A 23,990-nucleotide genomic window follows, 5' to 3' on the forward strand; every position below is an offset into this window, starting at 1 on the left:
GTCAAGAGCTACAGGAAACGTATGATCTCTGTAATTGCAAACAAAGGTTTCTGTACCAAATATTAAGTTCTGCTTTTCTGATGTATCAAATACTTATGTCATGCAATAAAATGCAAATGAATTACTTAAAAATCGTACAATGTGATTTTCTGGATTTTTGTTTTAGATTCTTTCACTCAGAGTTGAAGAGTACCTATGATAAAAATGATAGACTTCTCCATGCTTTCTAAGTGGGAAAACTTGCAAAATCGGCAGTGTATCAAATACTTGTTCTCCCCACTGTAGGAGCACTAATCCATCATCGTCATAGTGTGCATCCTTGCGTGCCAAGTACGTATGGGGCTCTACATTTTTAAACATTACTCTTTACATCATCTCAGTTCAAAGTTCATCACAACTCTCTCATAGGGGTGTACTCACTTTTGTTGCCAGCGGTTTAGACATTAATGGCTATGTGTTGAGTTATTCTGAGGGGACGGAAAATGTACACTGTTATACAAGCTGTACACTCACTACTTTATATTGTGGCAAAGTGTCATTTCTTCAGTGTTGACACTGATATAATCAAATACTTGCAAAAATGTGAGGGGTGTACTCACTTTTGTGAGATACTGTATATGAATATTCCAGGGTCTTGTATGCACACCCTAGACACTTCTTGCAGCTCTTTTTTCTTCCTATCCTGGATACAACTGTCTGCTACATTACTAAAATGCAAATGTAACAAACACAAAAAATCTCTTACCCATCGCTGTACCTTTCAAGCAGGATGGCCATCCTCATTTATATGTTGACACACTGGTATTTAAGCTACTAGCTATATTTAAGCATTTTTTTTTACAGTACAGAGTCAAGGACAATCCTGTCTAAAATCTTAAAATATGTATTTACATAATGTCTCCAATACAAGAGTGTTCATTTTGCATTACTTCTCCATAATTTAGCTAAATGTTGCTCTTAATATTGTGTTTTTATGGGGTGTTCTGTATTGTGTTTTACTTTGGATACTGTTTCCTTCAAGACGTTTTTATATTGTGTTATGAGTTTCACTTTCGGAAGCTGCTTTCTTGTTTTGTGTTTTTTGAAGTTGTTTTGTGTTGTGAATGCTGATTTCTAAATTAGTTATTTTAAGCTCTGTTATGTCTTCTGTTTAATTTGATTTTTTTCTGGACTATTTAAATAAAATCCAGAATTACTAATTTAGGTTACGTGCCTTGCTCAAGGGCACAATGACAGCTGTTTTACGTAATGATTTTGGGGATGTGAACAAACAACCTTTCAGTCATTGGATCAACACTTTAAAGATTAACTACCAAATGAGGTGCAAATGAAAATCTCTGGGTATTAAAGATGCAGTCTTGGTCTTTTGCCAATTACAAAAGATGTTAACATCCCATTTTGAACTGGATATGTAATATGATGTGTATGTGCATATGCTATGAACGGAATCCTGTCATACCAAAGTTGGCCATGACAATCCAAGTTTGAAAGGAAGTGGTTTTGATGACATGGAGCACAACAGCAGATACATGAAACAATGCGCACAGGTTTGTTTTTACCCAAAGGCCCTATGCCTTAATGACAGCTTTGCCCACTCAGATCTCTCAACCAGTTTCATTGGGTAGGTGCCTGGAATGTTTTTCCAAGGAGTTCCCACAAATGCTTAGCACATGTTGCCTGCTTTTCCTTCACTCTGTGGTCCAATGTATCCCATACTATCTCAATTGGATTTAGGTTGGGTGATTGTGGTGGCCAGGCCTTCTGATGCAACACTCCATCAACCACCATATTGGCTTAATAGCCCTTACACAACTTTGAGGTGTGTTTGGGTCATTGTCCTGTTGAAAACAAATGAGTCCCACTAAGTTCAAACCAGATAGGGTGGTGTATAGCTGCAGAATACTGTGGTAGACATGCTGGTTGAGTGTTCCTTGAGTTCTAAATAAATCACAGTGTGTCACTAGAGAAGCACCTCAACACCATCACACCTCCTCTACCATGATTAACAGTGTGAACCATTAACAGTTTAGTCATTTAGCAGACACACTTACCCAGACACATTTTACCCAGATACATTTTGAGAGCTAGGTGAAAAAAATAATTAATTTGTTATCTGCAAAGGTTAGTGCTGGAAAGAAGACCAAATCAGAGGTGGTAGCAGTGGAACTATTTTTAGTACTCAGTGAAAAGGTGAGTTTGCAGATGTTTTTGAAGATAGGTGGAGACTCTGCCATCTAAGTTGTTATTGTTGTCTAGGGTCATGTCATGGTTCTTTGCACTCTGGGTGGAGAACACTGTGTCGTTGTCAACCATGATGGACATGTCCTGGCCTTCCCGTGAAAGAAGAGCTGTTCAGTCTTTTCAAGGTTAGCTTGAGGTGGTGGGCACGCAGATATTTCAGAGATGTGTGCTGTCATTTGAGTGTCGGAAGCGTCAAGGAGAAAAAAAAGTGAATTTCATCTGCATAGCAGTGAAAGGATAGACTCTGAGAGGATATAACGGAGCCAAGAGACTGTGTGTACAAGAGAAGAGGAGAGGGCCAAGAACCGACCTTTGGGGAACACCAGTAGCAAGAGGCTGCACGGCAGACACCAATCCTCTCCATGTCACATGGTAGGAAAGACTTGCCAGGTAGGAAGCCATCCAAGATTGAGCAGAGCCTGTGAGCCCAAATCAGAGAGGATAGAAAGTAGGATGATACGTTTCATCGTGTCAAAGGCAGCTGATAGATCAAGGAAGAGGAGAGTGATAGAAGGTGGCTTTAGCTGCAGATAGGGAGGAAGACAAGGGTAGCAAATATGGATTGGAAGGATTCTAGGTCATTCTGAAGTTTGTTTTTTTCCATTTTCATTAATCTGCCCGAAGCCCACTCCTGTGAGCTCACAATGAGTCCTTTAGGCAAAGATCAGAAGGGGAAGGCCGTGCAGGCCAGGAGGAAATGGGAGAGTGAGAGCCATTGGACTTGGAAAACGTGGAGAGAAAGGTGGAAGGGGAAGACTCAGGAGATAGAAGGGAGAAGGATGTAGGAGATGGGAGTAATTATAGGACTGAGGAGGAGAGAGCACTTCTGGAGAGTGAGTAAGTGTTGTGGTGGTGTAAGACATTGTACAGTGTAGGGGCGGAGGAGAGAGCAAATTACACAAAGTGGTCAGACATCTGGAACGGCGTAGTAGGGAGATTAGTTCATAGACAGCATCTAGTAAAGAGTAGATCTAGTGCATTGCCTGCTTTATAAGTAGAAGTTGACAAGGAAAGAGGGAGGTCAAAGGAGGAAAGGAGTGGGAAAAGAATCATTGGAAAATAAATGACTCAAAGGCAGTTGGAAGTTTGAAGTCACCCAATAATATGAGTGCTGAGTCATTATCTGGGAATGAACCAATCATCATGTCAAGCTCATTGAGGAAGCCACCAAGAGCACCTGGCAGATGATAGATGACAACAATGTTAAGCTTGAATGGAAAGGTCACATTGACAGCATAAAATTCAAAGGAGGAAATGGGTATGTGAGCAAGAGGGAAAAGAGAGAATCTCCTATTTGAAACAAGTGGCCCTGTGCCGCCGCCGCAGCGACCAGATGCTCTTGGACTAAAGGAAAACATATATTCAGATGAAGAGAGAGCAGCGGGAGTGGCAGTATTTTCTTGGGAAATATTTGTTTTGTCAGGGCCAGGAAGTCAAGAGCCTGGAGGGCAGCACAGGCCGAGAAGCATTCGTCCTAGTTGACAGCAGACGGACATTTCCAAACAGTGCCAGGTAGCAGGTATCCTACTTAGTTGTCTGGGCAGGGAACAGAAGATTAGAAAGATTGTGGCCACGGGATTGACTGTAGAAATGAGGATGAGACAGGCCGACAGGGATGGGAATGAGACACATTGGAGAAAATGGACAGCGTTTTTTTGTTGATTTCCATTGGTCCAATGCTAACTTGACATGTGTCTTGGCCCAAGCGAGTCTCGTCTTTTTGGTGTGCTACAGTGGAGGTTTCTTTGCGGCAATTCGACCATGATGACCTGATTCACACAATCTCCCCTGAACAGCTGACGTTGAGATGTGTCTGTTACTTGAACTTTGCAAAGCATTTTTGGGCCACAATCTGAGTTTCAGTTAATTGATCATTTCTGAGGCTGGTAACTTTAATGAACTGATCCTCTACAGCAGAGAGAACTCTGTCTTCCTTTCCTGTGGAGGTCCTCATGAGAGTTTCATCACAGTGCTTCAAGGCTTTTGTGACTGCACATGAGGAAACTTTCAACGTTCTTTACATTTTCCAGATTTACTTACCTTCATTGCTTAAAGTAATGATGAACTGTTTTCTTTCTAGGCTTATTTGAGCTGTTCTTGCCATAATATGGAAACAACAGTATGGACATAATTATGGTCTTTTGTATACCAACCATATCTTGTCATGACAACTAAATGCAATAAGAAAGAAATATGCCCCAAATAAACTTTTAACAAGGCACACCTGTTATTTGAAATGCATTCCAGATGATGGCCTCAAGAAGCTGGTTGAAAGAATGACAAAAGTGTGCAAAAGTGTCATCAAGCCAAAGGGTGACTACTTAGAAGTTTTGAAAATATGATTATTGTTTTTTGGCCACATGATTCTTTGTTATTTCGTAGTTTTGATGTCTTCACTATTATTCAACTATGTTGAAAAAAATAAAGACATAGGTGAATAGGAATGAATAGGTGGGTCCTAACATTTGACTGGTACTGCATCTCAAACCCCCGAAATGAGATGCGTCATGCCTAAGAACAGCTCTTATCAGCGGTATGTTGGAAATACATCCCAAACCCCAGTAATGTCTTATTGCTCTAATAAACGGTGACCAACGCAGTTAAAGCAAAGACGAGGTGATGTCATAGCCGTGGACCACTCACAGGCACGCGCTATCAGACGATCCGGATTCACAATTCAAATCAGCCGGTTAATAAGAGACCATATACCAGGTGTATGACATCACATATATGTTACTGTTCTAACTGCTTTGAAAACCGGTTTATAATTGAATCATTGGGAATTCGTGTTAATATACCACGGATAAGCACTGTGTAGGTACTTTGTGAGGCGTTGTATCAAAGAACAGCTCTTAACACTGGTGTTATAGGCACCAGAGACCCTGGTGCCGTATTGCCTGATTGATTAATAGTTTTCATGCACCATACTTTCAACCAAGCTCCACACTATATTATGAGTAAGTTTGTGTCTTGTTAACGTCAGTCTATTCATGTATCTATCTTTATATCTGTCTGTCCGTCCAAACCTGCGGGAGGGAGAAACTGCGCTACGTCGGTCGTGTATGCATGTGTGATTGAACGACAGACAAGGGAAGAAATAAAGAGGCAGACAGAAAGACCGACAACAAGACAGACAGTGACAGTAGATAGTGACAGAAAGACAGATTTGGGACACTTGCTACCATAGCAAATTCGTTTTAACCCGAAGCCCCTGAAGAGAGCAGAAGTCGTAGAGCCACCAAAATACATATTTTTTTCCGAGACGAAAAATATGCTGTGTGCCAGGTCATAATTTTCTGAACTGAAATGTTTCGATCTACTAAAGTGAGGTGGGGCCACGACAACCAGGATTTCCCTGGTGGGCTCCCGGTAAATAGCGTTTAAAGACAGTATTTTCAACCCAAACGCATCTCTCCGCTGCCACGGTCACGTCTCGCGCACTCGGAAAAATATATGCCCCAGGGCATGGTAGTTTGGCGCGTAGACGGATTGAATAAAATTACGCTACTGATGGACTGTCAAACATCTACATTTAGAAATGAAATTACACATTAAAGTGAGATGAGTATAAGAAATAATGCGCGGCTCCGCCAGCACTTCTTAAATAACGTTGTTTTATGAAACAATGCATTCCAAACACATTTCCTGTTAATATTTAAGACTTATCTGGCTCCCTTTTTAAACATCACTAAGATATGTCAATAATGCCTATATCGTTGTGCAGGCATGCTACACTATTACTTACAAATCTAAAACAAAACAAATACGTATATAAACTAAAATGTTGGATATTGAAACATAACGCGTGTGTCGATCCATATTAGCTAATTATTCTCCATATATAATAAAAATCTGAACCTTTCCAAATTCATACAGATACATCAGGTTTCGCCGGGTATCAAATCCACCCCTATAAATCTATTGGTTGTGGTCTCTGCGCCTCTACCCAATGCTTTGCTGATGAGGCTGCAGTTCTATTTGGGAAGTTGGCAGCTCGCGGCAAGCTCTTTCCTACTCTTGCACTGGCAGTTCGACTCTGGAATTATGAGCAGAGCTGGTCAGACCTGTACCTTGTTTTGAATTTTATTCCCAAATATTTGTGACCATGGAGATTGGCATTCGCATCCTCGTTGCGTTCCTCTTCTCACAGGTAAGCAGACGCGTTTTATGTGACATTGCATAGATCTCACCCGGAGCTGTTAATGAACAATTCTGATAACGTGCCACATGATTGTCTACATAGATTGAATTAAACTTAAATTAAAACAAATGAAACGAAATTAAGCCTATATTGCGTGGCTGGATGATTTCATAACGGTTAAATATTTAGTTAATACCATAAAAGAGATAATTGGAAGACGGTTGAAATAGGCTCATAGTCTGCTGCCAATGTTTTACATTGTCGCATATAAGGTACCTGGTTGTTTGGAAAGCATTACTCTGCAGTCAATCGGTTTACGGATGCCGTTCACATTTCAGCGACCTGAGATGAGAATGGGATAGGCTAATGTGTAGAGCTACTGGGAATGGGGTAGTCTAATGTGTGGAGCTATGTTCAAATCACGGCCAAACTCTTGTCTACAGCCACATCTATATTCCACTCAGCTACCAAGTTGAGCGATTCTTTGGCTCTGTGTTCATGTGGGTGAACGAACGGTGAGGGGAGGATTCACAAGCCAAGCAGATCTGAGCTCTCTGGGAGGATCACATAGCATCACTGAAACAGTCAGCGTCTAACTTGAATAACAAGGCAGAGTGGCGTTGCACTTGGGATGCCATTTACGCAATTACTTGAAGATTTTTTCTCTTCCCTATTGCCGTTGACATAGAGTTGTAAGCATAAAATAGCAGATTGGTATTGACACATCTAAGCAAGACTACAAGGCTACCAAATTTCATAACCTTGGTAGTTTGTTGGCCTCCAGTTGCTCAGATTGGTTACGTGGGTCGCGCTGGTAGAGTAGCGTGTGGACGGAAGGATTCGCGCGTCCTCGAGGGTGGCCCAGCGGTCTGGGCCGCTGCTCACGTACTCGTGTCATACTGCTGCAGTGGGTTTGGGTTTGGCCTACGGGTCTTTCAGCTGTAGTTTTCCCCTCTTTGTCCTTCAGCACTTTCCTGACCAATAACGCATACAAAACAACTAATAAATACAACAAAGTATTCGGTTAAATCAGTCATCCAAAGGAGCCAGCAAGTGTATCAACCTGGCCTCAGCGGGATGTGCAACATAATAGGGACACAATATCTGTGACCAGCTGTTATGATAGGCCTACGCTCCGTTAGGGAACATGAGAACAACGCGCTACAAAACGTATATTACGAATTTGCAGAAACAGCGTGAATTATGAATGCTACTAAAACTTAAGAAATCCCATTTACGTAAAATAACTTTTGTATTTCGCGGAGACGTGTCTTAATGTACATATTGTCTAGTTAGCAGCAGTTAGAGAGTGTGCTCAGGGTGGATACATTCTGTATAACTCATAAGCTAACGCCTAATGGGTGTTGATATTGAGAACCGGTCAACATCTAGATGTCAGCAAGTCTCATAAAGACAGCTGTCTCCACTGACTGAAATAAACCTAATCCATTCCTGCAGACTTGACATGCGTACATTGTCAAACTGGCATGTCCAAATAACCACCTAGAATGGACAAACGGGTGTATTGATAGGACAGTAGCTGGGTGTGTCAGCGAAAGATTGAGAGGTGCGACTGTGTCAAGGCACTCCGATCCGACTTAGCCACCCACCCACCTGCACAGTGCTGAGTTGATGGTTGCAATTGTCTGTTTAAGCTGGCAGACGCAAACCTGAATTGTTAGATCGAAAAAAAATGAGTTAATAGGGTGCTTGCTGCTTCGTATATAACAGAAAGAGAAAAAAAAGTTAACTGTTGCTGCATTTGCTGAGACTGACTTAACGCCGAGTCGCCCGGGTATATGTTGACGTCAAGGGAATCAGGCCGCCCTCTGATGCTATCACAATATTTTGTAAGGAAAGCATGAGTTGCGCACTCTAAAAGCTCTGACGCAATCATGCATATTTTTTACCAACGTTTCAATCACCTGCTTGTAATGGATTTCATAGGACAGGTGTTTGTAATCATCGGGTCATGTAAACAACACAACACAAATCCATACTCTTCCGGCTTTAACCTGTTCTGTTGGTTCACTCATGGGAAACATCGCATGTTACGCTTAAGCACAGGTCAATATCAGTGTATTATTGTACACTCCGTGTGTGATCAAGTGAACCACTCTTATTTATAGCAGGGAGACTGGTTAGGGTGCATCTAGAATAAGCTGCTGCTGTGCCCCCCCCCCCCCCACCACCATAAATCCCTGTATTCTAAATGAAATGCTAAGCAGTTGAGAGCCTCAGACAGGATTCAGAGCACAGCCAGGAGGTGCAGGTGGCCATATTTCTTTCTCTATCTCTGACTCCCTCATCTTTTTCTTCCTCTCTCTGAAGCAGTGTTGTGTAGCTGGCTTCTGTTTTTCAGTATTTTGTGCACTTTTATAATTTATCCAACTTTCCTCAAAACACTAGCAGGTGGGTTTAGGGATGGGGAAAAAAAGTAAAATAATGGTAAAGAAAGTGATCAGACTCTATCTTCCTTACAATTCGAACTATCCAGGCTTAAATTCACCTGTGACCGAGTCAGTGAGCAAGGCTGCTGAGATAGATATGCTGCTCTGGATGTTTATGGTCAACGGACGGTAAAAGTCTCTTCTAAGCTGCCCAGCAGTGTGACTGTGACGGGGGGTGGTGTCAGGGTCCTCTGAGGTCATTGTGTCCATGGGAGTGTTAAAGTGAGGGTTCAGGGTGGATTGGGAGAGCAAGTATTTTCCGTAGTGCCTGATTACTGACAGGCAGAGAGGAGGGCACTCGTGAGCGACCCTCTCCTCTTCCACAGCTCACTCCACTGATTCCACCAGTATCAGAGAGAAGGAACACAGCGATGGCCGCATATGAACTCCGTTTAAAACTGCAGCAACAGGTGCAGGGATAGGGGACTAGACACATACACAGACACACACACAGACACACACACACACACAGACACACACACACAGACACACACACAGACACTCACACAGACACTAACATCACTGCCAAAATTCAAGATGCACACAAACATTTTATTTGCTCTGATCTTATTAAGCTCACATCACTGCCACAATTCAAAATGCACACAATTTTGATTTGCTGTGATTTAATCAAGCGTAGCTAAGCCGCAAAGTACAAACTCATCCCTCCCTTGCACACACAAACGCACGCACGCACACGCACGCGCACACACGCACACTTAATCCCCAGCCATGCCTTTAATTGCCCCTTTAGCCTACTTCCACATTGAACCTTAACGTTCGGGAGACGTTTTGGATACAGAGTAGGCTGGACCACATTCCTCACCAAGTTCTTTTTCTGGCGTTTAATGTTTTGAAGAGCTTCGTATTTCTATTTGTTCTGTGTATCTGGTGAAGGAGTGCAGAAAGGCCAGTAGAGGTCAGGTGATAATGACAGTAATGAGGAGAACCAGTCATTAGTATTGATGGCCATCACAGAGATGTCTGTCTCTCCTCTCTCTCTCTGACTTGGCTTTGTGAGGGGTCAGCTGAGAGCTGCGTTGGATGCACCTGACGCTCCTCCTAACTACAGTTCTCTCAGTCCTTGGCTCTGAGCGGCTCTGGGTTACAGATGAAAACCAAAACAGCTTGTCGTCACATCATTATGGAAGGCTGCTCCTCATCGCTTTGCCCTCTGACAAAAGCACACAGGTCTGGAGGCTCGATCCCAGGACACCTGGCGTTATGGATGAGTTTGGACAATGCAGACAGTAGCTTTTGGCGGGTGAAGGTGTGTTAAATGTCTTGCTCTCCAGCGATCTAGTGGAAAAAGGCAAGAGCTTATTTGGGTGCAGGTGTAATTTTGAAGGTTTGGCGGAGTTAAAACTGCTCACGCTCACAAACACAGATCTCCAGCGCTCTCCCTTGGTGATTTTGGTTCTGCGGTTCACGTTAATGGACTGTAAGGTCAAGCCAAGTCTTAACTCTTTTCACAGAGGGGTTGACCTTGAGGGTAAAGTGAACCATCTATATCGTCTCCGCCTGCAGCAAAGCAATTTAGCTATCTTGGATGGAGTGTGAGAGGACTGAATGGTAGGACTCGAGGATCGGCCATGTTCCTAGCCAGGAAACAAATGTGATTATAGTAAAAACGTACCCACAGAGACAGAGCTCTGTCTTCATGTCATGTGCATACATGCAATTGTATATATTCACACACATTCTCTCTCTGGTGTTGTAGCTCTCTATCTCTCTCTAACATATACACTGTCACCAGAGCATAGTGACATTGAGGGGTGGTCATCGTCCTGTTGCTGCATCGTCTCCATCTCATCATCCGCCCGTCAGGGGAGGAGCTACACATCCAGGGGGTTCTGGATCCTCAGGGCCAAGGTTTTCCACAGTTATCTGGATTCTGAAAATGCATCAAAAACAGAATGGTTCCCATTCATGTCCGCAATCTGGCCATTCTATTCAGTCTGTTTGTATGCCTTTACTCCGTTCCGATAAGGGAAATGCAGATGGATAAAGTTTGAATGACTGAGGTCAGTAGGAACGGAAAACAAACAGGGCCAGAGCATCCAGCACTGCTAGCAGAAAGCCCTCTCCCTGTATCCATCCCAAACTCGCTCTCTCACAGTTCAAACACGTACGCGCGAGTTCTCACGCTCTCGTCTCTGTTTTGCACGACTCCCATTCACTCTCACCAACACCAGAGCCCGAAGACTTTCCATCAGGGATGCACACAAACACATTATGGTTTTAATTTGGGTCTTTGGGGGGACAGAGCGTGTGCTCACTGTAAGTCTGTGTTCCAGTTTTCCTCTGTGTGTGACAGTTCCATCCTGCTGTACTAGTAGGAGCTGCTGTTTGCACGTGGGTCTGTGTGACTAAGTTGGCAGTGACCCGTCAGTGCGCGGTGAATGTGTTGGGGGAGAGGGAGGGAGTGGCGGGGGGGCTGGTTAGTGGGTGCTGTGTTCACCATGTCTTCACAGCAGGCTTTGCGGGAGCCATAGCCAGTCCAGCCAGCAGACTGTGTCTGTGACGGTAATGGCTGTCTGCTTCATGCACGCATGGAAAAAACTTGTGGGCTCGCACGCACACACACACACACACACATGCGCACGCGCGTGAACCCCTGCTGATTGCTGCAGTTTCACTGGAGCAAACATTTTACATACTCACCTTTTTACTTCCCTTCTTTCCTGCCTCTGTGCCTGTGATTTCATTTACAATCCCCAGCCAGTCTCTGAGGGACTGAACTCTCTGTCCATTTTGAAATGTGCCTGAGCAGTACAGTACAGGAGTCTCTTGTAACAAGCCAAAGGGAAGTAGCCCATTGTTTCTTTTCCCTGCCGTCCTCCCGGCTCAGAGAGAAGGTGGTAACCAGTGGAGACATGGGAGGCCGTGGCTGCCTTCACCGAGGGGTGGACGTGTTTCACCTCTGTCTCCTGCTCTTCCCCCTCGCTCTGCCTGCTGGTCTGCCTGTTGCCTTTCATTCCCTGTAATCCACATTAGATTGTCAGAGCAAATGTCACATCTGGGACAGCAGGAATCAATCATGGTCTGTGTCCACCTGACACCTGCAGTACCTCTCCTGGCCTCATAGATGGCGACATGGGGCAAGATATCCTATTGCGAGGGAGATTGAGACAAAAACTATTCAGATCTAGCATAAATACCAAGTAATATGATTTGATGTATTAGTTTTTCAGAATGCTTTGCCAAAGGAGATTTAAGAAGAAACTTGTGAATTTGGCCATTTGAATTGAGTTGCTTTCAGAGGACTAGGAAGTAGATAAAGCAAACAAAGCAATATATTGGTGACCAAGAAGGTCGCTTGCAGTCAATTAGAATTGCTTTTCCCTTTTATTGCTTTTGATGTCAGCATGTGGTGGGATGAGTGCCTTTGACAGGAAGCTGGGAGTTCAATTGAATTTCTTTAGATGGAATTAATGTCCTCCTTTAAGGGTTTAGCTGTGCATCTTGACTGAGTGGAGGCAATCTAATGTGGTCTGAGATGATGGTGAAATTAAAAGTTATTTTATTGCCAATGACCTTCTCAGACCACAGGCCATTTCCACTTTAAAGGACCCTTGACCATCAGAAGTTCATTGGGGAGAATTAATTGATCAAACAAAAGCTGTCTATATTTAAAATAAAAGGCAGGCGTATATGCATTTTACTCCCCTTTTCCATTCTGCAATTAGGAATAGGCAAAGGCTTTGATTTCAAGAAAAACAGGAGGAAAAGGTGACCAGGAAAAGCTTAAATCTATCATAATTACCCACATAAAATGTATATTTAACTTTAAATACAGTATTTCTGTATGTTCTGTAGGTACTACTGACTATTGTCCTGTGACTACATGATATTAAAATAAAAACCTGGCATTTGTGTTTTATCCATAACACATGATTTATTTAATGATTAAAACGTTTCATTCTAGTCATATTCATAGTAGTCTCAGTATAGTAGTCAAGACGTCACAGTATAGTAGTCACATAAGTCTATAACAGCTCATAACTATGTGACATTTGTTTTGCTAGCCTATGCTTTCCACCAACGTAAGAAGATTTGAATTCTCTGCATGTGCTTTAGATCTTTTAGGATGGATATATACAATCATATCTCAATCACCTTGCTCTGAAGTAGCCAACTTCATGCATTCATTCAATTATAGAATAGGAGGTGGCACACTGGTCTAATGGGCAGACTGCACCTGTGTCGCCTCAAGCACTAACAGTATCAGTACTACTTGAATAATAGTTTAATTAGTTGAATAGAACCCAAACATGGGTAATATTGTATTTCTATACCTTTGTGTGCCTACTATGGATAGATCCATATTAACAAATTACCTATCAATAATTATGTTTTTGTTTATAGATCAGGGACCCATTAGGTAATTTTGTGACGAGTTGTTTTTCCATTTATAGATCAATCAGCAACGTAGAGGAAGATTTATTGTCATTCTGTTATAAAATGTATTTATGTTCATCAAGAAAATCTGTTTTTGTATTGTTGAAGGTACACAAGTCATTGTGCGTAGGGTCGTGTGGTTTAACCTTTACAATCAATGGCGTTTGTTTTTGCATACATATAAAGGTGAACAACTGGAGTCCCCTTATCATTGTGTTACCACTGAATTGAGCCATATCATGCACCATAAACTTTGCTTTGTAACCCAGTTAACAGTGTTTGATGTTTAGTATCGCATCCATAATATAGCATCTTGTAATTACATACCATCAAACATGAAGGAGGCAGAACATTCCTTTGAAGATTGTGTGACAGTCACTTTGATAAATACTGCTACATTGTGATAGTAACAAATTAGGCAATTTGGAATTTTGAATTGTCATGTCTTTTCTGACACATAAAAACAGCTCATTTCAGTTGTCTGTAGCCTGTATACTCCTAAGAACAAAGACTTATCTTTCTCGAATACTCTAAAGAAGCCATTATTATCCCATTGAAGTAGAAGAGAAGCTATGATTGGTGTACAGAAATCCCAGTGCATTTTAGTAAGCAGCTTTACATAACTATTTAGGGGAAAGGATGCTACTGTTCTGTGGGTAGATGATGGTTGGGCAAGTGTTCAGATAAAAATGTAGAGCTAGTAATGATCATCAAATTTGACCTGTTCTTTATAGACAATTGTCTATTAAAGGTAATCTTCCAAAAATACACAAATACTTTACGGTTCATTGTTAAATTATGCAAGTTTAATGCAAACAACAAAATGTGTAACTCATCTGTATTTAGTAGCTGTGGCAACCTAGTGGTGCATTCAGTGACAATCCACAGAATCTCATTAAACATTACTAGCGCCTAATGTATATGCTTGCTTCCTTTGTTAATTTTCTGATCATTACTTAGTGAGCTGTTCCGTTCAAGTCCAGCCAAAGCTCTTCTGTGTCCAACGGTGGAACAAATATTTCCTTCAAGCTAGGGCAACAGAGGCCCGTCCCCATTCCACCCCACTGTAGCCTTTTTTTAACCTGTTTGCTAGTGATTTGTGTTGTTTTATACTGACTCTGCTGATAGCTCCTTATTCAGGAAGGTGTACTTGGTTGTGTACCACTAGATTGTGTGGTGGTCACAGCTAGCTGTATTTAGATGAATTCACTAAGTCACTCTGGATAAGAGCGTCTGCTAATTGAATAGGGACGTAAACCATAGGCATGACAGCGATATGATATGGTATCAATACACTGGGTAAGGATTCCATGTATGACCTTTCTAATGTTGCTGAGATACGGTGTGATGTGTCTTATTTTACGATACACTATTCAAACACCTGTCCTGGATACTCCTTTACTCATTTTAACGCACAGACTTTTACTTCATGCAGACACACAGAGCAAATCCAAACGTCTAGATTTTGCAGGATTAGAATCATGATGATCTGCATATACAGTCATTTGGGGAATAAATGCAAAAAAAAAAAAAGTGTAGTTGTCCGAAAAGACTTGACACCCACCCCATGACACACACCCTCTCTCTCTCTCACATACGCTCTGCTGCCCCTCGCTGTTACACACACACACACACACACGTGACATTAACATTACACTGATTATGCATTTATACATTCTACCACTACTGAGAATTTTTTCGACATCTGCTGTGTGTTCAGTTGCCTATATTTTTCCCATTGCCATCATATGGGTATATTCCTTATTTGACCGATTAGCCACATTAACCTGCGTGGTTGCATGCTAAATCTTGCTATCAACACCCCCCCCCCCCCCCAAAAAAAACAGCTTGATCATTCAAAACAGCCCTGGAAATGCTTTATCTTACAACATAGACAGTGTGCAGAGAATGTATGGCAGGGTCTTTTTCTACTAGCCCAAACACAATTTAGCTCGTCCATTTTTGACCACACACTGTCAGTAAAAAAGCCTTGTTGGGCAGGTAACCTCCCCACCTGGCAACAATGACTACAGGCATGGTTCTGAGAAATGTATTCTTGTTCTGCTTGCATGCGCCTATCTTGCTTTGAGTATGAGATTTGAGGAATATTAGTATATATTAGTTGTTCGTAGATGGTGTTGTGTTGGTGTTGTATAGGAGATTTGTAAGTGTTTTGGCGATAAAAAAAGTTGTGTTCTTGTATGTTTGAAAGGTTTTAAGCTACCCACCTAATGTATTGACAGATTTGCCTACACCAACAAAAACTACACAACAAATAGAAACTAACGTTACACTGAGTGATGATTGGCTGAAGAGAATGGATGACAGGAGTCTGCTGGGGGTGGGAATGTTGGATTTCAGTGCTGCTTTGCTGTTACCAGGATATGTTCTAGGTATGTAACATCTACGTGTAGCACACTGAACCAAGTATTACAGGCTTTAGTTCTGTCGCACCTTGAGTATTGTCCTGTAATTTGGTCATCCACAGGTAAGAAAGACCTGAAAAAAACTCAAGCAGCTAGGTTGGCCCACCATTGTTCAATGTGCAGAAATGTTATTCAAATGCACAGAAATCAATCATGGCTTCCTGTAGTAAACAGATTACAATTAAGTATTCAGATTATCTTCTGGAATTTCCTAAATGACAAGAAACCACAGAAGTTTTCTGTCCAAATCGTGTACTTCTGAAGCAAACACTTGACCAGCCAGGCTAGTCTAGGATATCACTTACCACCTACACTTAGGAGATTGGTCTTGTTTTTCTTTTTCTTTCTTTCTCTTTGTGTTTTTTAAGTAAGTAATGTGTTCCACAAATGTATAGAATTGTATAACATTGTATGTTAAACATATGATTTCTGCGTCGGACCCCAGGAAGACTAACTGTTGTTATGGCATTAGCTAATGGGGATCCTAACAGAGAAACATTGGTGTGAAAACCAAATAATGACCAGCAGGAAACACTAGGGAAGGAGGAATTAAAATCGGGACAATGATGAGGAACACAGCTGAGGGTAATAATAACAAACAGGTGTCCATGTTTCAAATGAGGGAGAGAGGGCATTAGATTCCACTTGCACAGCAGGCCTGTCGTGCCAGGACATTACAGGACAGATACATTTACATTTGCCGGGTGGCTGGTGTTTATCTTAATCTATGTTCTCAACTCTCGTTTTTTCATTCCAACATCCAACCAATGCCGGGTGTCCCATAAGAGTTCTCGTGTCACTCTACTTGAAACAGCAAATCCACAATAGAAATGAATTATTAATGTCACAGCGATACAAATGAATCATTGCCTCACGCATCTCATCTTAATCAACAACTATTATTGACTACAATATAAATGTAAAGACATTGATGTTGTTGACAGGTATAACCACAGCCTTAAAGAGCCAAATAGTTCTCACCATACCCCAAGTCTTTGGGAACTAGCTAAGACATTTGCAGAAGTCTGCTGGATTGATATCCTGTTGAGTTAAGAACAGTGTTGGGTATCGTGGGTGAATCCAGGCAGGAATTCTCCTGCTGTCCTAGATGTTTAATTAAACTGCAGTAGCTTGGGCTCTGCTCAGTGGATGCTGGGTGAGGTGAGGCAGGTCGGCCCGCAGCGTCTGCTGTAACATCTGCCTGTGCCCTCCCCTGAATGCTCTGTGCTCAAATATTTTAGTCACATCTTAATGGTCCAGGGTCGTTGGTCACTTAACTCCTGTTCTCCAGTCACACAGACATTCAGACACGCAGACATTCAGTCACACAGATATTCAGACACGCAGACATTCAGTCACACAGACATTCAGTCACACAGACATTCAGTCACACAGACATTCAGACACGCAGGCATTCAGACACACAGACATTCAGTCACACAGACATTCAGTCACACAGACATTCAGTCACACAGACATTCAGACACGCAGGCATTCAGACACACAGACATTCAGTCACACAGGCATTCAGACACACAGACATTCAGTCACACAGACATTCAGTCACACAGACATTCAGACACGCAGGCATTCAGACACACAGACATTCAGTCACACAGACATTCAGTCACACAGACATTCAGACACACAGACATTCAGACACACAGACATTCAGTCACACAGACATTCAGTCACACAGACATTCAGTCACACAGACATTCAGACACGCAGACATTCAGTCACACAGACATTCAGTCACACAGACATTCAGTCACACAGACATTCAGTCACACAGACATTCAGACACGCAGACATTCAGTCACACAGACATTCAGTCACTCAGACACACAGACATTCAGTCACACAGACATTCAGTCACACAGACATTCAGACAATTAGACACCCAGACATTCAGACACACAGACATTCAGTCACACAGACATTCAGACAATTAGACACCCAGACATTCAGACACACAGACATTCAGTCACGCAGACATTCAGACACACAGACATTCAGACACACAGACATTCAGACAATCAGACATTCAGACAATCAGACATTCAGTCACACAGACATTCAGACAATTAGACACCCAGACATTCAGACACACAGACAGAATTCAGATTAATGGACATGCAGGCATGGAAACACAGAGACGTGCCCACATTTTATTGGCATTTTACACAGCATCCCAACTTTTTGGAAATGGATTTGGAGATTATTTACCTAATGAAATGACAACTCCCTAAAGACCAATTTCCAAGTTAATTTGTTCCACAGTTTTTCTCATGAATTATTAGATTCCTATCTAGACAGTGAGTGCTTTAACCTCACAAAAAAACTGATGAATCTAAATAATTCACCCAATTTTGGTTCTACTCATTATTAATTGAAAAACAGCCAACATTTTGGTAAAGCTCTAGTAAAGCTACTGGGCCCACATTATCACTCTATCAAACAGATATGCCTGCTCATTTGACTGGACATTTACCTTCAACCACCTGTCATTGTCTGGCTCCATATCAATGGGGGAGTTTCAGTGAGTAGTCTAAATTTCCCCCTGGAATCATTGAACTGAATTAGATTTTCATTAGGATTTCATGTCTTGGCTGTCACATCCTCTCCCCGCCCTGCACGCCTTGGTGGACAAAATCTTCTGCTGCAGTGAACCCACATACGGTGGACCGCTTTCTTTTTCTGAGCCGCACCGGTGGCTGGTTATCAGTGCGTTACACTGAGGATCTGTCAAACCTCTCTGGAGCTCCCTGCTTCTACACACACACACACGCACACACACACACCGGAATATCTTCACGCATGCTTACCCACGGACACACAAATTGCCGCTTAATCATCCCCGATGACGTGTGCCCGTGCGCGTGTATGCGCGTCCGTATGGATGTCAAAAGTCAACTCATGTTTTGCGGGTCAGCTGTATCCCTTTGTGAGAGAGCCGAAATGACAGGTGATCATTTGGTGCGTCACAGTCCTGATGGAATCCGAAGAGAAGGTATGCGTTGCACTGGAGGAAATATCCTGTTCATCATTCACTCAATGATTTCCTAATGTAAATGTCACGCACACTGCCCAGAGTATTTTACACAGACAAACAGAGAGCCAAGTGCCAAACACTGTGGATGTTAACCTTCAGTACATAGTGTGCTCAGACCATCAGGCACATGGCTGGCCGTCCCCATGACTCACTAAGCACCGAGCAGACAGCAGGGTGGACTTTCTGTTAAGCCCTACCACGGTTGAAAATGTACTGCCGGTAATCACCATAGGGGTCATCTACTGACTGTAGCTAATGTTTAGCTAATGTTTCTTCTACTCATATTTCACCAGGTAGGTTGAGTGATGACACATTTTCATTCATAGCAAGAATCTGGGAACAATTGTTTTTTAAGCCCATGCTCAGGGACATAATTACAACAATTTCACAGTGTCAGCGCAGGGATTTGATCGAACAACCTTTCTGTCACTGGTCAGATGCTCTAACCACTTTACCTGAAACCCCTAAATTATAGAAGGTTTGCCTTTGAACCTGTTTTCAGCTTTGGAGTATCTCCTTCAAGCTCCTCTTTAAATAATTTGTATGCTACCTATAAGCTACTCCACATTCTGTGCTTACTTTAATTTGAAGCTTTCAGTCCTCTCTTAACTTTGGCCTGTTGCCAGTGTCATTTTCCACATCAAAAAATCAAGCTGAAAGATCCCTCCACTTTTAACGACAGTGTTTAAATCATAGCCCCAATACTGCCCTTATTAAAATCCACTGTGATCAGATGAGCATCTTGCTTCACGTACCTCTCCTCTCCTCACGTCACCCTCCCTTCCCCTCCCCACCGTTTCTGACCTCTCTGGGCCGTGGCGGCTGGCGTGGCTCTGCTCGGCTGCTTCGTGGAAAGACCCCCTCCTGTAGCAGTGTTCTCTCTTTACACCCCAGGGCATGTTATTAAAGGGATCATAATGAGCATGTAGTGTCTGACTAACAGCTGCATCCCTCCCTTGCATGCCACCACACGGCCAGCTCCCTCAAAGGACAGCAAGGGTCAGCAGCTCAGCCTCAATCAACGTCAACCATGTATCTAGACCCACCGCTCAAACTGACATCTACACTGGAACAGCATGTATCTAGACCCACCGCTCAAACTGACATCTACACTGGAACAGCATGTATCTAGACCCACCGCTCAAACTGACATCTACACTGGAACAGCATGTATCTAGACCCACCGCTCAAACTGACATCTACACTGGAACGGCATGTATCTAGACCCACCGCTCAAACTGACATCTACACTGGAACAGCATGTATCTAGACCCACCGCTCAAACTGACATCTACACTGGAACGGCATGTATCTAGACCCACCTCTCAAACTAACATCTACACTGAAACGGCATGTATCTAGACCCACCGCTCAAACTAACATCTACACTGGAACGGCATGTATCTAGACCCACCGCTCAAACTGACATCTACACTGGAACAGCATGTATCTAGACCCACCGCTCAAACTGACATCTACACTGGAACGGCATGTATCTAGACCCACCTCTCAAACTAACATCTACACTGAAACGGCATGTATCTAGACCCACCGCTCAAACTAACATCTACACTGAAACGGCATGTATCTAGACCCACCGCTCAAACTAACATCTACACTGAAACGGCATGTATCTAGACCCACCGCTCAAACTAACATCTACACTAAAACATCAGACTAAAACGGCATGTATCTAGACCCACCGCTCAAACTAACATCTACACTGAAACGCCATGTATCTAGACCCACCGCTCAAACTAACATCTACACTGAAACGCCATGTATCTAGACCCACTGCTCAAACTAAAACGGCATGTATCTAGACCCACCGCTCAAACTAACATCTACACTAAAACATCAGACTAAAATGGCATGTATCTAGACCCACCGCTTAAACTAACATATACACTGAAACGGCATGTATCTAGACCCACCGCTCAAACTAACATCTACACTGAAACGGCATGTATCTAGACCCACCGCTCAAACTAACATCTACACTAAAACATCAGACTAAAACGGCATGTATCTAGACCCACCGCTCAAACTAACATCTACACTGAAACGCCATGTATCTAGACCCACCGCTCAAACTAACATCTACACTGAAACGCCATGTATCTAGACCCACTGCTCAAACTAAAACGGCATGTATCTAGACCCACCGCTCAAACTAACATCTACACTAAAACATCAGACTAAAATGGCATGTATCTAGACCCACCGCTTAAACTAACATATACACTGAAACGGCATGTATCTAGACCCACCGCTCAAACTAACATCTACACTGAAATGGCATGTATCTAGACCCACCGCTCAAACTAACATCTACACTGAAACGGCATGTATCTAGACCCACCGCTCAAACTAACATCTACACTAAAACATCAGACTAAAACGGCATGTATCTAGACCCACCGCTCAAACTAACATCAGACTAAAATGGCATGTATCTAGACCCACCGCTTAAACTAACATATACACTGAAACGGCATGTATCTAGACCCACCGCTCAAACTAACATCTACACTGAAACGGCATGTATCTAGACCCACCGCTCAAACTAACATCTACACTGAAACGGCATGTATCTAGACCCACCGCTCAAACTAACATCTACACTAAAACATCAGACTAAAACGGCATGTATCTAGACCCACCGCTCAAACTAACATCAGACTAAAATGGCATGTATCTAGACCCACCGCTCAAACTAACATCTACACTAAAACATCAGACTAAAATATCATGTATCTAGATCCACCGCTCAAACTAACATCTACACTGAAATGGCATGTATCTAGACCCACCGCTCAAACTAACATCTACACTAAAACATCAGACTAAAACGGCATGTATCTAGACCCACCGCTCAAACTAACATCAGACTAAAATGGCATGTATCTAGACCCACCGCTCAAACTAACATCTACACTGAAACGGCATGTATCTAGACCCACCGCTCAAACTAACATCTACACTGAAATGGCATGTATCTAGACCCACCGCTCAAACTAACATCTACACTGAAATGGCATGTATCTAGACCCACCGCTCAAACTAACATCTACACTGAAACGGCATGTATCTAGACCCACCGCTCAAACTAACATCTACACTAAAACATCAGACTAAAACGGCATGTATCTAGACCCACCGCTCAAACTAACATCAGACTAAAATGGCATGTATCTAGACCCACCGCTTAAACTAACATATACACTGAAACGGCATGTATCTAGACCCACCGCTCAAACTAACATCTACACTGAAATGGCATGTATCTAGACCCACCGCTCAAACTAACATCTACACTGAAACGGCATGTATCTAGACCCACCGCTCAAACTAACATCTACACTAAAACATCAGACTAAAACGGCATGTATCTAGACCCACCGCTCAAACTAACATCAGACTAAAATGGCATGTATCTAGACCCACCGCTCAAACTAACATCTACACTAAAACATCAGACTAAAATATCATGTATCTAGATCCACCGCTCAAACTAACATCTACACTGAAATGGCATGTATCTAGACCCACCGCTCAAACTAACATCTACACTAAAACATCAGACTAAAACGGCATGTATCTAGACCCACCGCTCAAACTAACATCAGACTAAAATGGCATGTATCTAGACCCACCGCTTAAACTAACATATACACTGAAACGGCATGTATCTAGACCCACCGCTCAAACTAACATCTACACTGAAATGGCATGTATCTAGACCCACCGCTCAAACTAACATCTACACTAAAACATCAGACTAAAACGGCATGTATCTAGACCCACCGCTCAAACTAACATCAGACTAAAATGGCATGTATCTAGACCCACCGCTCAAACTAACATATACACTGAAATGGCATGTATCTAGACCCACCGCTCAAACTAACATCTACACTAAAACATCAGACTAAAACGGCATGTATCTAGACCCACTGCTCAAACTAACATCAGACAAAAACGGCATGTATCTAGACCCACCGCTCAAACTAACATCAGACAAAAACGGCATGTATCTAGACCCACCCCTCCAACTAACATCTACACTGAAACGGCATGTATCTAGACCCACCGCTCAAACTAACATCTACTCCAAAATGTGGGATTAAAACACCATATATCTAGACCTACTGCTTGACCAAAACTTGTCAGCCATATATCTACATCCACATCTACATCAAAACCTCTACCAGCCATTTATACAGACCTACTGTCCAAAATAACATCTACACCAAACCCTCAAACACTACCAGCCATTTATCCAGACCTACTGTCCAAAATAACATCTACACCAAACCATCAAACACTACCAGCCATTTATCCAGACCTACTGTCCAAAATAACATCTACACCAAACCCTCAAACACTACCAGCCATTTATCCAGACCTACTGTCCAAAATAACATCTACACCAAACCATCAAACACTACCAGCCATTTATCCAGACCTACTGTCCAAAATAACATCTACACCAAACCCTCAAACACTACCAGCCATTTATCCAGACCTACTGTCCAAAATAACATCTACACCAAACCCTCAAACACTGTCAGACATATCTAGACCTACTAGTCAAAATAACATCTACACCAATGGAATACATCAAAGTAAAATTGTTAATAGAAGTTTTATGTAGCAGACTGGCAGCTTCAAGCAAATCTCCCCAGTTTAGTCAGGCTAGACAGATAACTAAACGTGCATAAAACCAGCTGGGGGTCCGCTTCAAAGTATCCAGCCAGCAGTCTAGGTCTGTGCACCTCAAGGCATAGTTCAATAGCTGGCTAATTCTCTCAAAAGGTCTCAGGTGGTTACCTTCACAGAGAGCGGAAAGATTAGATTTTGCCTTCAGTCTGTGACAGCATGCTGTGTTCTATATCCTACATTCTCTCTATATCCTTTATTCTACTGTATGTTATCCCACAACCATTTTGGTCTTTTAGACATGCTGTCCTACTGTACCTGGTCGACAAGTGTGTTGGTGCACATTGGATATCTGCCCTATAGATGAGTGTGTGTTGAAAGTGTTTCACCTTAACAAAGAAATAGTGGATATTTCTTCTGTACTTCTGAGAGTTATTTTTAGATGACCTATGTGCCAGCTCTGACTTAATGTCTCAATCCGCTTGATTTGTGCTTGTGCAGCTGCCATAATGAAGACAGAGCGTTGTTTTATTGTCTGAATGTTGTGTTTACTGAGCCGTGCTGTTGATGCTCGCTCTGAAGGACGCAGCTCCTTGCCTTTTCATTTAACGCTG

The 23,990-nt window shown here is 42.6% G+C and overlaps 1 protein-coding gene across 2 annotated transcripts in view; it reads left to right on the forward strand.

Annotated features, from left to right (window-relative positions):
• The first annotated feature begins 6,229 nt into the window (after window positions 1-6,229).
• The window catches only part of cdh13 (cadherin 13, H-cadherin (heart)), a 433,392-nt gene continuing 415,631 nt past the window's right edge, over window positions 6,230-23,990 (forward strand). For both annotated transcript variants that reach the window (XM_020056601.2, XM_010894024.3), the window contains exon 1: window positions 6,230-6,391. Coding sequence is in view for 1 of the 2 variants with exons in the window: in XM_010894024.3 (XP_010892326.1) it covers window positions 6,347-6,391 (45 nt within the window). In the remaining variant the exon portion in view is untranslated. The remainder of the gene's footprint in view (window positions 6,392-23,990) is intronic.

The sequence above is a fragment of the Esox lucius genome, chromosome 19 (assembly GCF_011004845.1).
Source record: "Esox lucius isolate fEsoLuc1 chromosome 19, fEsoLuc1.pri, whole genome shotgun sequence".
NCBI lineage: Eukaryota > Metazoa > Chordata > Actinopteri > Esociformes > Esocidae > Esox > Esox lucius.